Source organism: Anser anser (genome assembly GCF_964211835.1).
Source record: "Anser anser genome assembly, chromosome: 21".
NCBI classification, from domain to species: Eukaryota; Metazoa; Chordata; class Aves; order Anseriformes; family Anatidae; genus Anser; species Anser anser.
Window position 1 is genome coordinate 11,122,141 of NC_139742.1, and position 13,305 is coordinate 11,135,445.

General features: G+C 43.3%; 2 protein-coding genes across 6 annotated transcripts in view; both read left to right on the forward strand.

The window, feature by feature from the left end:
• Positions 1-2,902, forward strand: part of RABGAP1 (RAB GTPase activating protein 1) — a 71,044-nt gene extending 68,142 nt beyond the window's left edge. For both annotated transcript variants that reach the window (XM_083806965.1, XM_083806966.1), the window contains exons 25-26: positions 169-366; positions 1,155-2,902. In XM_083806965.1, the coding sequence (XP_083663091.1) occupies positions 169-366; positions 1,155-1,277 (321 nt within the window). In that variant the 3' untranslated portion in view covers positions 1,278-2,902. The remainder of the gene's footprint in view (positions 1-168; positions 367-1,154) is intronic.
• A 1,596-nt stretch (positions 2,903-4,498) lies between these two features.
• The window catches only part of CRB2 (crumbs cell polarity complex component 2), a 147,053-nt gene continuing 138,246 nt past the window's right edge, over positions 4,499-13,305 (forward strand). For 2 of the 4 annotated variants that reach the window (XM_083806937.1, XM_083806944.1), the window contains exon 1: positions 4,499-5,485. The gene's annotated coding sequence lies outside the window, so the exon portion shown is untranslated. Of the gene's footprint in view, positions 5,585-13,305 lie in introns of all 4 variants that reach the window. The other 2 variants (XM_083806941.1, XM_083806945.1) reach the window with 1 other exon arrangement.

Consider the following 13,305-nt stretch of genomic DNA (forward strand, 5'->3'; position numbering starts at 1 on the left):
TGGGCATGGCTGCAACCTACTTGACTGTGCTCCCTGTAGTTAAGAGTTTGCAGGCCATTAGTGGTCCCTCTCACATTGTGCTGCTCTGCCAGAGCAGAGGCAGGAAAAGGCTGTGATAATATCGTCAGTGCTTCAGTACAAGCATTCACAATCAGGTATTTACTTTAGCAAAAAGTGGATGACTGTGAACATTGCCGGGAGTTCTTCAATAAAGAAGGCCGTGTGAAGGTTGCTAGTTCAGCCAAGGATGGTTCAGATGAGGACACAGATGAGGAGAAGGAAACGCTGAAAAACCAGCTGAGGGAGATGGAGCTTGAGCTGGCCCAGACCAAATTGCAGCTTGTGGAAGCAGAATGTAAAATACAGGTAATATTTTGGGGGGTTTATTCTGTAGTGTATATGGTGTGTCTGCATTCCTAGAAAAGCGTGTTTGTTGTAGAGGGGTTGGAACAGATCCTTGTGGTTGAAACTGTAACCTGCTGTTTCCTGTATGGCTTATTTAACCAAATATTGTCTGAAACTTGGTGTATGCAGATAAAATAACTGAAATCGCATGAACTGTATTTACCAGCTACCACAACTTCCAGACATTTGCCTGGCTGCAGCGCAGTACTTACTGACTGACCTTCTGCAGCTTCTTGGAAGAAATCCAAGTTCTGACAAACTACTGAACCATGCATTTCTTTATCTCACAATGTTAAATGAAGAACTAATGTGACAAATGTTAGACATATTTCTTAAAACATGAATGAAAAGCACTACAGATATTTGAGGTACTAGTGTAAAATATGACAATGTTCTTCTTCTAGCCTAAAACTGGTATGTTAGTGCTTTTCACAGAAACTTAAAACTTAGTCTGTAGAATGTCCACTTTTTGTGGGAACACCTCCTTCTCAGATAGAAGGAATTAATGGATTTACATGTACTAAAGAAAGCTGAATGTTTCACTGTGGGCAACAACAAAGGCTTGTTTTGCTTTTCAAAGCTTTTTTTTTTTTACCTGCTTGTTATATTACTTTTAATTTATGTAAGACTTGTTCAGCTTCTACAGTAGCCAAGAGATTGTAGATGTCCTACATCCTTCTAAGTTTAACTCCTGTAACTTTGTGTTGTGAATGCATACCAAATTAAAGAAATTACTCTTCTGTTTGCAGGATTTGGAACACCATTTGGGTCTGGCATTGAATGAAGTACAAGCTGCAAAGAAAACATGGTTCAACAGAACAATAAGCTCTATAAAAACAGTGACTGGAGTCCAAGGAAAAGAGACTTGTTGAAAAGCAGTTCGGTCAAACACACCTTCTTAACACAACACCTTTTGTTGCCTTCCTTGGCCAGATGTTTAATTCTGTGACATGAGAGGACCAGAATGTAAATACAATAGAAACACAGCATGTCAGGATTTCAATAGGTCAGTGATAAAAAGGATGGAAACACAAAAATGGCTTTATTGCTAGACACGGGATCTTCATACTACTGATATTTAACAGGTGATGTAGCTAGATTGAAGCTCTTCAGAGAAACACTCCATTCTGCGGTCTGGCTGGAGGCTTTTCACAGACTAGGTACGAGAACTTACCAAACCCTAATCGTTAAGTTTACATATGATAGGTTTTTTTACAGTTATAACCTTTTTTAATATTTTATTTGAAAGGAAAAGTGTCACTAACAAAGTTTAAAAAAAAAAAGGAAAAAAAAAAGAAAAAAAAGATAACTTTAACAAGAACTACATCAGTGCCAGAAAGCAGTCCCCAGAGGTAGGATATGGAGAGTAGGAGGTGACATGTTTTGCTTTATGAATGGGGATGATGATTTCAGCATTCCTGTCGGAGCAACCCCACTTTGTTTTAGTTAGATGCAGCATCCATCTCTCTGTGTTTGGCATTTCTTTCTGTTACTAATCAATTCTATGCAACTCTGGGCTTTTTTTTTTTTTTTTTTGGCATGGACTGCCAAACAAATTCACAACCTGAGGTTGGGAGCCTTGTCTAAGTGCTAGACAAGAATAATCAGAATTCTTGGCAAATTTCCGTTTTACTTCTGTGTCATATTGTTTGATCCACATATCAACAGCGTTAAAATCCCCAACACCAGAACTGCTAATAAGTACTAATTATGTGGATGGTCTGACAATTAAGTCTTTTTGTTTGTTTTTTTGTCCGTTTTTTTGTTTTGTTTTTGTTGTTTTGTTGTTGTTGATGTTTTGTTTTGTTTTTAACTGGCTGTAGCAGGCCTTCTGTGAAGCTCTGAGAAAGCTTCCAGGATTTAGTTTTGCACATAGGTATGAATGGGACAAAGAAACAATAAACTGAGATATATATGAGGCAAAAATCACTGCGTGAGTGTAGCTGCGAGCATCTATAGCTGTCCAACTGGCTTCCCTGTTAACATGTTCAGAGGTTGTGTAGGTCATTTTCCACGCTCGATGCAGTTGCACTAATAGGTGCTAAACGTGATTGGATTTCTTATTCTTTGGATTGTCTTGAGTTCTCACCAGAAAGCTGTAGAATGGAGTTTGCACCTTGTAATTTTTTTAATTTATAATGGTTTGTGTTATGCTGAAGTATCTATTGCATCAGTGGATAAATTTTGTGTGCAGTGTGAGTATAAGCTGGTAACAATAAGAGGCACTGGTTTGTATATAAAGATATTTGGTTTATTTTGTATTTCTACCTTTTTCTTGTTTACTGTACTAATGCTAGCTAATGTACTCTGTAACTACAGAATAGAACATGCTATGTCCAAGCTTTTTTCCTTAACTGCATACATTATCTCTATTGTTTAATACCAAAACAAAACAAAACCTGTAACTCCATCAATATTAGATGCGTGGACATTGTGGTAGCATAGTTGCAGTGTGTATACTTTATGAATTGAAATATAAACTAGTAAAATTGTATAACTACTTTGTCGTTTCATTTCATTTTAACAGGAAATTCATTAAATATTTTGCAATATGAAACCAATTTTCTTCTTAAAATAGAAGCATTAGGATCTGCAAGCTTCTGTAAGACCAAAGCTATATTCATGCTGCAAAGGGCTTTGCTAAAAAAGACTGCATGTTCTTCATGTTGCCAACACTGCTTTATATAATAAAATCTAGGTTTTGCTTAGAAAAAAGAAACTGCAAAAATGACCTTGTGCAGCTTGAGGCTTGTGACTCAGTATTTCTCAAATATGTCCAATTTAGAATGCTTTTTTCCATGACCCTCCAAATTCTGCTTGGATCTGCAAAAATAAATGTAGCCTAGCTCTGCTTATCATCAGGAACATAAATTCTGTGGGGTCAAGTGTTGTTCACGTCATCTTCGCTAGGATCTTCTAGTCATAGCTGAATGTAGGGTTTAGCAGTGCAACTAGATGAATGCACTAATTGGGTCACAGTGCAGATCAGGCTCCCCTAACTGCGTGTGTTCTGCAGAGATAACAAGGAGTAAAAATGTATTTTTGTCACCAAAATGACTAAAGGTGACTCTGAAAGCAGCCCTACTCTGGGAAGCTGTTATCACGCTGTCATTTTTCTAACCATACTTTGCTGTAAGAGAATGGTATTATAACGCTGCGTGTAGTCTTTGCTGCTTTGTCTTTCGCAGACTGGTATCCCTTGGCAATTTCAGCTCTGCAGTTTCTCAGTAATTACACCTTTTCGAGAAAGTTTGAAGGCAAATAGGTGAAAGATGGGGAAGAAGAAACAACCAAAGACCAAAGCAATTCATCCATTTGCCTTTCTCAAGGGGAATGGGAAATAACATAGCTTCCTTTCCTCCAAAAATTAGGTGCTTAAAGGAGGGGAAAAGTTGCTTTATTCCACTAAGTAAACATAACCTAAAAACTGCATGCAGCATATATTCCTTTTAGTATGGCCATGGAACATGGATTTTGATGCTCAGAAATAAATGTTACCAGTATATTTCACATCTGACTCCATCTAAAATATTCACTACTAATTAAGAATATTGGATCCTCCAATGAGAGGCATATCGTCAGAATCTTAGTTACATGTGAAATACAAGGAAACAGGTCATTTTGAAGATGAGGAAGATGAATTTACAGATATTTGAAACTATGTATAAGCAAGGTTAAAAAAAAACATTGTGTCAAAGGTGCTATAAGCAAGGGTATTTGCAGACATGTCAGCAAAGAGGAATGAATGTACTAGCATTTTTGGCATTAATAAGATGTTTAGTTATCTCCTGGTAGTTAATTACCTTTCTGTTCACATATGCCTCTCAGCTGGCTTTGTGCACAAAACTCAAAACAAATGCCGCTTCTTTTTTTAAGAGTTTGGTGTGGCCCAGGCTCGAGTTTTGCGTGTTTTGTGCTGTGTCATTGCATTCCCAGGGTTCTGTAGCATTGGTAGCTCCAGTGTTACAATCTCCTTTCTGTTGCAGATCTACTTCTTGGCTGTGCAGGGTCTTCAGATGGAAGTGAATATTCTAGATCTATCAAAAACTTTACCTTTAAGTGTTGCTGGTAAGCCTTCTTGAAATTTATATAACCATCTCCTTGACTTTTTTTAGCTGCCCTTCTTATCCATGGCAGTGATATAAAGTTCCTGTTATCAAGAGGAGGATTTCACTCCATCTGTTCAACAGCTTGGCTCGTGTTCATCCAACCTAACTTTAGACTCTTCACGGAGGTGCCTCACTTAAGAGCTTAATCGGCCTGGGTTGCTCGGCAGTCCCTGGGCACGCCGGCCCACGTGCTGCGCTGTGACTGAGCGAGGAGGCTAATGGCAACCAGCTGCATGAAGGCCCTTCTTAAATCGAAAAATAATAATGAAAATAGGGCATTGTGTACACAGCAAGAATTGCTTTCTAGTTTAGATCCCCCCCTTTTTTTTTCTTATTGTGCGTTATCTTTCCTAACCCTAACACTATCGCTAAGGGCGAAAGACTACAAGACTGTACAAAAACCTTTAGAGTTTTACTGGAATTTACAGCTATGTGTCCAAAAGGACTTTGAGGAATGAGGATTTGATTTTGCTGCATTTTCTGCATGCTAATGAAATAAAGTGTAATCCCATACTGAAGGACTGTTCTGAGGATAATGTGGGCACACAGCTGCAGTCCAGTCACAAAGATGGTGGGAAAGCATGGACTGGGTATGACTATGTTTTAAGAAAGCGTCTTTAGTATTTGTAGTGTTTAAAGTCAGGTGTTCTCCTGCAATGGTGTAAGGTCTTGCTGAACACGAGCTAAGTGGAACCGAGCTCACTTTGGAGCCTCGCACATGGCTGACGTTTTACGACAGCCTGGCGGAGGGGCTCTGAGGGGCCGTGAGAGCCCCGGGCCGCCGCCCTGTCAGGGGCGCTCCTAGTTCCCGCCTGAGGAGGGGGGGCGTGTCCCGCGGGTGGCAGAGCGGCCCCTGATAGGCCGTGCGGTGATTGGCGTCAGGAGCAGCCTATGGGAGACAGCGGCTCGCGGGGCAGGGGTGCCCACGGGGCTCTCGCTCCGACGCCATCTTGTGTGCAGCGGGCCTCGGGGTGAGTGGGGCGCTGTGGGGCAGGGCCGGGGGTGATAGCACCAAAGTGGAAAAGCGAGCTGAAGTTGACAGGGCATTATGGCTGTTGTGGAAAAGACAGGTATATATATATACATGCACATATTTTCTAACTTACATGGCATTTATATTGCCTTGTCCTCGTGCTTGTCCTCTGCAGATGATGCCGTAGGCGCCCTGGGTTGAGGAAGGGGTTGGGTCTTTGTGTGGTGCGGGATCAGCACCTGCTATTGCGGGGGGTTGTTTTTATGTCATTTTGTCACAGTTCCAGTCAGGTTTGTTCTTCTCTGGTGCCAACTTTGTTGAGAGGTGAATTGAGGCCTCCTAATGTGACAAGCTTTAAACTAGGACGTGAGAACTAACAAGGTGCTTTGCGCTCGAACCGTTTGGTTAGTGATGTGATGAGCGGTGCCTTGTGCTGTGCTGCCCACGACGAGAACCCAGGGAAGTCGCTAACTGCTGTGCAAGTTGAGGTGGATCCTGGTTTCCTCCTCCCTTCATGGGCTCCGCTGAGTGTCAGCTGTGTTCTGAGGCTGGATGTAGAGAAAGCTGGAATAAGAAAAAACTCTACCTCTGTAAATCTTAGAATCACTGAGACAATGTTTGTATGGGTGTGTAAAAGGAAGCTATTTCTATGCAGAAGCTAATTTTGTACAGAAAAAAAATCTATAGTATATGTATTTTCACGTCTAATGCATACAAATGCATTTCTATAGGGTACAAACTGCTGTAGACAGGACTTCTCTCATTTCTGATCCTGAGGTAATGGGAGGCGAATATGATTTATCAGATCTTCTTCTGAGAACTGCAGAAGCGGTTTGTTAAGCAATTCTTTGAAATTATTTTTGTTTTTAATTGAGTAATTATATTACGAGACTTGGCCCAAATTGGCATAGATGAAATTATTGCAGATGGTACTGTAAAAATTCCGGACCCTGCAAGACTTCGAAAGAGCAGTGTTAAATAACAAGATTCTTAACAGAAATAATCTTTGTTAAATGATCTTTTAATGCTTAATTAAAAGTTTGCCGTACTTGCAGGGAGCTAAAATCTATTTCAATAAAATTCAGCAATTAGGCAATTCAAGCAATGAACTATAAAAGACAGGATCTGTCAGGATGCCAAACAGCATCCAGCCAGAGATGCAGATTTCAAGATAATATTTATCTTGGTGCTGTCTTGTCCTTAGTACATGTATTATTCAGCCTGCTTGGCATGTCATATTAATTCTAGATATCAGAGAAGAGGTAAAGAAAGAAAACTGTGGCCTGATGGTTATTTGTTATGGAATCAGTTCCTTAGTCTGCAGCAGCAGAGAGAGTTTTAATGTGTGCTTAGGCTCTTCTCAAAGGCTCAAATCTTTAGGTCTGGAATTTTCCAAGGAATCTGAGGATAGTAGGTGCCCAGCATTAACAAAAGCCTCTTTGTGAACCCTCATTTCCTTTTAGCAAATCCAAAATCTACAATCTGTGAGATGACCTGGGGTAGTTACAAGACTAGGGCATTCCATGTTAGTCTCCTGTGAGTTTCTGTTCTGAAAGCTGTGTTGTTATATCCCTGTATGTAAAAGATCTGCTGGGATGGAGTGTGATTAAATTTAAGTATGTATGAAGTAAATCTGTGAGATGTATTTGTAGTACATCTTGGACTTGGCTTAGAGTATGGTAAGTCTTTCAGCTGCTCTCTTGCTTTAATAGTACTGCTTGAGATATGAGGCAGAGCATACTAGAGCAAAAGTTTATCACATTATGGTGAAAAAACAGAATATGATAAAAAAATTAGCTTAATTAAAATGTTAAGACAAAAGTATTTTTTGATCAGCTTTAGTGATGAGTTAGTTAGTGTGATGTGGCCTAAGTTGTTTGCTCTACCGTGATCTTGCCGTATGGGCCTTCCATGAGCAGGTTAACTCTGTACGTGGCTGTCTGCAGAGGTGGTAACTCCTTAGAGTATAGGCTGTTTTATAGAAACGAGCACACTGTTTTCGTTCCAAGGTTGCAGAGTTTCTCCTAATCAACAGCTCGTATGACAAATGTCTTGATTTTTAGCAAGGTTCTGTAGTACTTCAGGTAGACTCACAGCCGCTGCGGACTCTCAGACGCCAGAAGGTGCAGAAGTGATGAGATTTGCAGCCTGCCAGATAGGAAGCAGAAGCCCTCATGCAGAGTGCGCAGTTAGTGTAAAACCATGAATACATCAAAGTTGTGTGTTTAAACTCCCTGCTGTGAGCATCTGTTAATGCACAGAGTTGTCTGTGATCAGGGTAAGGGGGAGCCTCAGAGCCACGCTGATAAATGAACTTTGGGAGGTGACACTGGAATGATTCCTGATGAGGTTTTCTGATCTATTGTGTGGCCAGTTTATCCCACGTAGGGAAAAGAAAACTGCAGATTTCACTCAGCTTCTGTGCATGAGAAAAGATAGTAAAATACTTGCTGAGATGAGGCTGAGAGCCGTGTTGCTATCAGCTTTCACAGTGTGAAAGTTTTTTATCAGTTCTTTTAGAATACTGTAGAAAACCATTGTGGTTTTGGCACAGTTCTTGGCTGACAAGAAAAGAGGGAAGTGACTTAATGCCTTCTGTGCCCTGAAGGCTTGTGCTAGTTTAAAGAAGTGGTTTTATGGTAATTTAATAACAATGTGCCAGATCAAATGGATAGGAAGAGGAGGAGAATGAAGGCTGTTAGAGAGTAGTGTGCGTCTGAGCTCTCCACCTGCCCAGGACGTAGTAAGGCTGCTGCATAATCCCACTGGGAATCACTTGTGGAACAAGATCTCGTCTAGCACGGAGCGGAAGGGACTGTGTTCCTAAGAGGTGATGGCTGTGCATCTCCTTAAAGTGCTTTTTGCATGGTACGGTGAAAACCCCAGCATGCCAGAGGGGCTGTGGAAGCCCATGCCAGACTTCTGTGAATTATGAATGAGATGGCTGCTGCTAGCACAGACATGAACAGCAAACTGTAGAGCTCCTGGGTGCCATCAGTCTCAGCAGTACAGTAACAGACTGCGTTTAGTCAGGTAGCTGCTCAGCAGCCTTCTCTGAGCTCATTTTGAATGTCTTTAGATATTGCAGGTTCTGCTGGTTCGCATGGTTAGGGCAGAGTGAGAAGGCCAGTGGTAAGTAGCATAACTGGAAAGCTCTAAATCTTGTCCAAGTCTTCATTCATTTGTTCCCAGGCAGATCTGTGTAACATGTTTGAATTTAATTTATTCATCATCTTTCACTTGAACACTGCTTCGTTTTCCTAGTCTGAGTGTGCGCTAGTCTGGCCCGTTCTGTAAGTTTTGCGGGGAGGATGTTGTCTTTTCGTTCAGCTGTTTAATTTGTACTTTGCTCCAGTAATGAAACAAGGCGGTCATAGTCCCAGACAGCCCTGAGTAATCCTTATGCCCTTTGTGAACATAGCAAGCAAGGTGAGAGAATAAATAGAGCGTAAAATATCTTGAGATAGCTGCTCGGACATGCAGCCCAGCCTTGGCGGACCAGTTCCATTGGGCTTCTGTTAGGTGTTGTAAACAGATGCCTCCTTTAAGGAGCTCAGCTGTATGCAGAGAAAAATTAGAGAACGAGAGATTGGTATAAGGGCAAAGAAGTTGTGATGCTCAGCTTTCTGTACAGCTAGAGCCATGAGGGACAGATTTTATTTATTTATTTAATTTTATTTTTGTACATTGTGGTATCACTGACATGATTTATTGATTTCTGTGCCTTCCGTCTCCAGGTACAAAGCTGTTGTGTAGGAGCAATCACTCCTCAGCCAGGCACAGTGTAGGCAGGGCTCTGCTTTCGCTCTTCCTGAGATAAATTGACCTGAATGAGAGCTGGCAGGTGGAGCTGAGGCTTGCAGACTGGCTCCTGGCTTTCTCTGAAGCACCTTTCCTCTCAGACCACATAGAAACAGAGCCCTCCAAGTCACTTTGGACCAGGCTACTTGTCTGGGGTTTTAAACCTTTCATCTTAACCAGCATAAGAAAGGTTTTTTGAATAACTGTATTAACAGTAGATGTGACTAACAGTAGATGGAGAAAGCTCTCTTCATACTTCCTCCGGTCACTGGGACTTGGTCTCACCTTTGTCTTTCAGATTTGTTTATTCATTGCCGAAACTGAGGCACCCACAGATCTCTGCAGTCCCCAGGCTGCAGGCACAGGAAGCTGTATATCTTCAGCATTTAGCAGCATCTTTCATTAAAACCGGGATAACTGACCTGCATTTTGCAACTGATAGCCCTGTCCCCAGGCTTCCTTTGTGCTGCATGCAGTGATTCTGCTACGCCAAGCCCTGCAGTGTCACAATGTAGGAGTCTGGAACTGCTTTGCAGGGCAACGTCATTTGATTTACTTGAGCTGTAGTTTGTCTTCTGCTGTAATCAGAATTGCCCAGTTTAAAAAAAAATCCTTTTTGAATAACTTATAATGAGCATGGGGCTGAGTCTGGTCTTCCTGCAAGCAGGACATCCCATCTTTGGTGTGTGTCAGCACCTAAGGAAGGGGCAGTAGAAGGAAGTGTGAGTTGCGCTAGGGTGTGTGACCCTTTTTGGGGATCCAAAGGCCTCTTTAGGTTTTTGCTCTGTGTTCGTGTCTGGAGCAATAAAGGGCCTTTTTGTACTGCTGTGACAGGAGCGCACACAGGCTTTTTGTACCTTTACAAATCTGCTGGGACATATAACCCAAAGCAGGGATGAATCCAGGGCCCTGAAAATGTTAGCAGCTCCAGTTTCTTTCAGTGGAGTGTACCAAGGACTGGGCTGACAAAAGGGAAAGATAATTTACAGCTTGGTAAGAGGGAAAGAGCTCTTTCTAGCTGACTTGCTGGAATTCAATCTGCAGCAGAGGACCAAAGTCAGCATTAAGTAGTGAGCAATTAAGTGAGGTGACATTTCTCTTCTTGCAGCAGGGGTGCTCTTCAGAAAGAATTGGTGCTAGCTTGGCAGAGGGGACAGGTGTGGTGAAGAAATTACAGTTGTGATTTATTGACAGCTAGCCCTGTGAGGATGGGTGGTACTCAAGTAAGCCTCAAATTCTGGTCAGGAGTTGTGCAGCGGTGAGGGAGATTGCGCGGCACTGGGGAGAGCAGGGGCTCGGTGGTGGGCCTGACGCAGAGCGCAGAAGTTGTATGGAGGATGACATTTCGAGCGCTACATTGGCATCCAGCGGGGAGCTCCGTGGTCGGGCTTCTTGCGTGCTCCCTGTGCAACAATACGGGTTGCTCCCATGCTGATGTCTGCAGTGAGTGACACGTGGGGGCTGTAACCAAGCTGCCTGTCTCTGCTGGCAGGGAGGTGTGGCTCAGACTGCTGGCTTTGGAGGTTTTCAGAGACCTGAACGCCGAACCAAGAGCCTTCTGATCTTTTGTCAAGGAAACCTGGCAGCATGAGTTGTGTTCTAACAGGTTTGTGGGAGGTATCTGTGAGCCTGGGGAAGATAGACATCCTTGTTTGAGGCACTGTCAAGATCTCTACTTCCACTCTGCATTAACTGCTTTTCCTTACCATTTTCCAATTCTCTTGAAACAGACCAGCATTAGAGGAGACCACCGTGAGGGGTGGCTGCTGTACACAGGCTGTAAGCGTGCTTTGGAGTAAATAGGAGCCTTCAGCATCCCCACTGCCTGGGACAAAAATTTGCAGCTGGGACCTGTTCTGTATTCATGAGGAAAGAGAACTGATGCCTGGATAAATCAAACTGCATCAATAAATTAAGAGGCAGTAGGACACAGAATGTGCGTTATTTGTTGTGTGCTTATTGCACAGTGAAACTAGAGCTGGTTCTCTGAATTTTGGGGCAGGTTTAGAGATGCATCAGGCCACGAGGAAGCGACAAGCTGGGTTGCTAGTTACATGGACATCAGTCAATAAATCATTTATTCAGTTTTGTCTGTATCAAATACAGTTTTTCAAGGTGATGCTGATTGCAGCAAGAGAAACCGGGCTTCCTGCTCGTTAAGTGGCTGGTTCCTGCCACATGGTCCCTTTGGTGCTGTGCCTGCAAGGGACGGGGCTGGTGCAGTCCAGTGACTGTGGGCTGCTGAAGAGTTCCCTGCCTGCCTTCAGCCCCAGCTTGGTGGCACTGGGTGCTGGCGTGGTAAAGACATTGCGTTATCCTGAGAGAAAGCAGACAGACTTGGGTGCTCGTTTGTGGTTCCTTTTGGTTGTTTGGTGGGGAGCAGGTGGAGCAGTACTGTGTGCATGGGGCCACGACGAGCAGCCTCCTGTTCTAAGCAAGGCTCCGTGCAGCCACCTCAGCAAGTTCAGGTTAGCTACAGCAGGACAGGAAACATCAGTCAGTGACCTCGGGCAGTTTCACAGGGAGGAAGGATGGCGTGCTAGCCTCTCTAACTGATCTGGAACCAAATCGTACTGCTCCTCCCATGTGCCACTCTCCTGTCTACACCTTTTGTCATTCCTCTGAGGCCACAGCTATCCGCCAGCTCCTGGAGCGGGCCCAGTGCATTTCTTTAGCTGGCACTGAACAGCACTTGTCAGGCTACGGCTGAAGAGCTGTCAGCCTTCCTGGCACCTCTGCGATGCTAATCCTGAGGTAGCTTTCTGAATGACCTCTCAGTAAGCCAGCCAGCACTAAGCATGTACAGAGGCACGGTATGATGCCAATACATAGGGTAAAGCGGGCCTCTGTTTCAGCCAAGTGTTAATGGTGTTTTCTTAACTAAGGCTGGTTCCTTATGGCTCTTACTTGCTAAATATTTGATGCAGCTCTGCATTTTAAAAGGAAACATGGTTTAGTCAGTTTTGGCACAGAGGTCCCTCAACAGCTCATGTGCACAACTGACTGGTTTGCCTCACAACAGCAGACTCAGCTGGCTGCCCGCTGTGTTGTTGAGAACAGGAGTCACACACCGAGTCTTACCCCCATTGCCATACATGCTAAGCCGTGGGTTTCCAGAATTCTCATGTTTAAGAGCGCTCTCAACTATAGTCAGCTCACAGTGGTTTTAAAACCTTCCTCGAGGTTGAGCTCCTCTGAATTCGATTAATGAGCTCTGCACTTAGACTTGAAAAGCTGAATTAAGGGCCATAAAAAGACTTTGAAGGAAAGGTAAGGCCATCTGATAAAATGCCTTCTCTATGTTGGTTTCTAGACTAAAAGCATGTTCTCTAACTGCAGGCACCTGGACATACGCATGTTCAGTAAATCCTGCTGTGGGATGCAGCCTCAAGCAAACAGGCACACGGTTCTCCCGCTGTCCTCAGCTGGGCCTTCAGTGGCCCTGGACAGGGAAGTGCCTTGGGTTTGCTCCAGACCTCAGAGGGCAAACCAGGACCACAGGAATTGAATGTTCTAGGAAATGCAGTGAAGGGAGAGGAACGAGAATAGAAGTTTGAGAAAGAACTTCACTGGTTTTTCATTTGTATAGTTTATATTTTAAGAAAATAAGCATCCCGCTTTACCAATTAACTACATGCTAGAAAATCAATGTTTATTCTGCAGTACAACTTGCTTTCCTGCCTAGTTTCATTGCAGCCTTTCCTGAGCTTTTCTGTTACTGCTTCCACTGGCTAACACTAAGCAGTATTTTTGTGCAGCAGCCCTCCACAGCGTCAGTGCGTGTCAGACATTAGTCCTGCATACTTTATTCACCTTTGTGAAGGAAGGCATTCCGCTCCGTACAGATGGTGTAAATGTGCTTTACGTTTCCATCTCTAGGACACAGCTTTGCTAACAGTCGCCTCTGATAAGTCCGTAGCCCTGGAAGCCTGTCTTAGCCTCCTGCCTAAAGCAGAACAGACTTCTGTGGTTTGGCTCCCCAGGCTTCAAAAAATCCTTAAAGCCAGTTTCCTCACT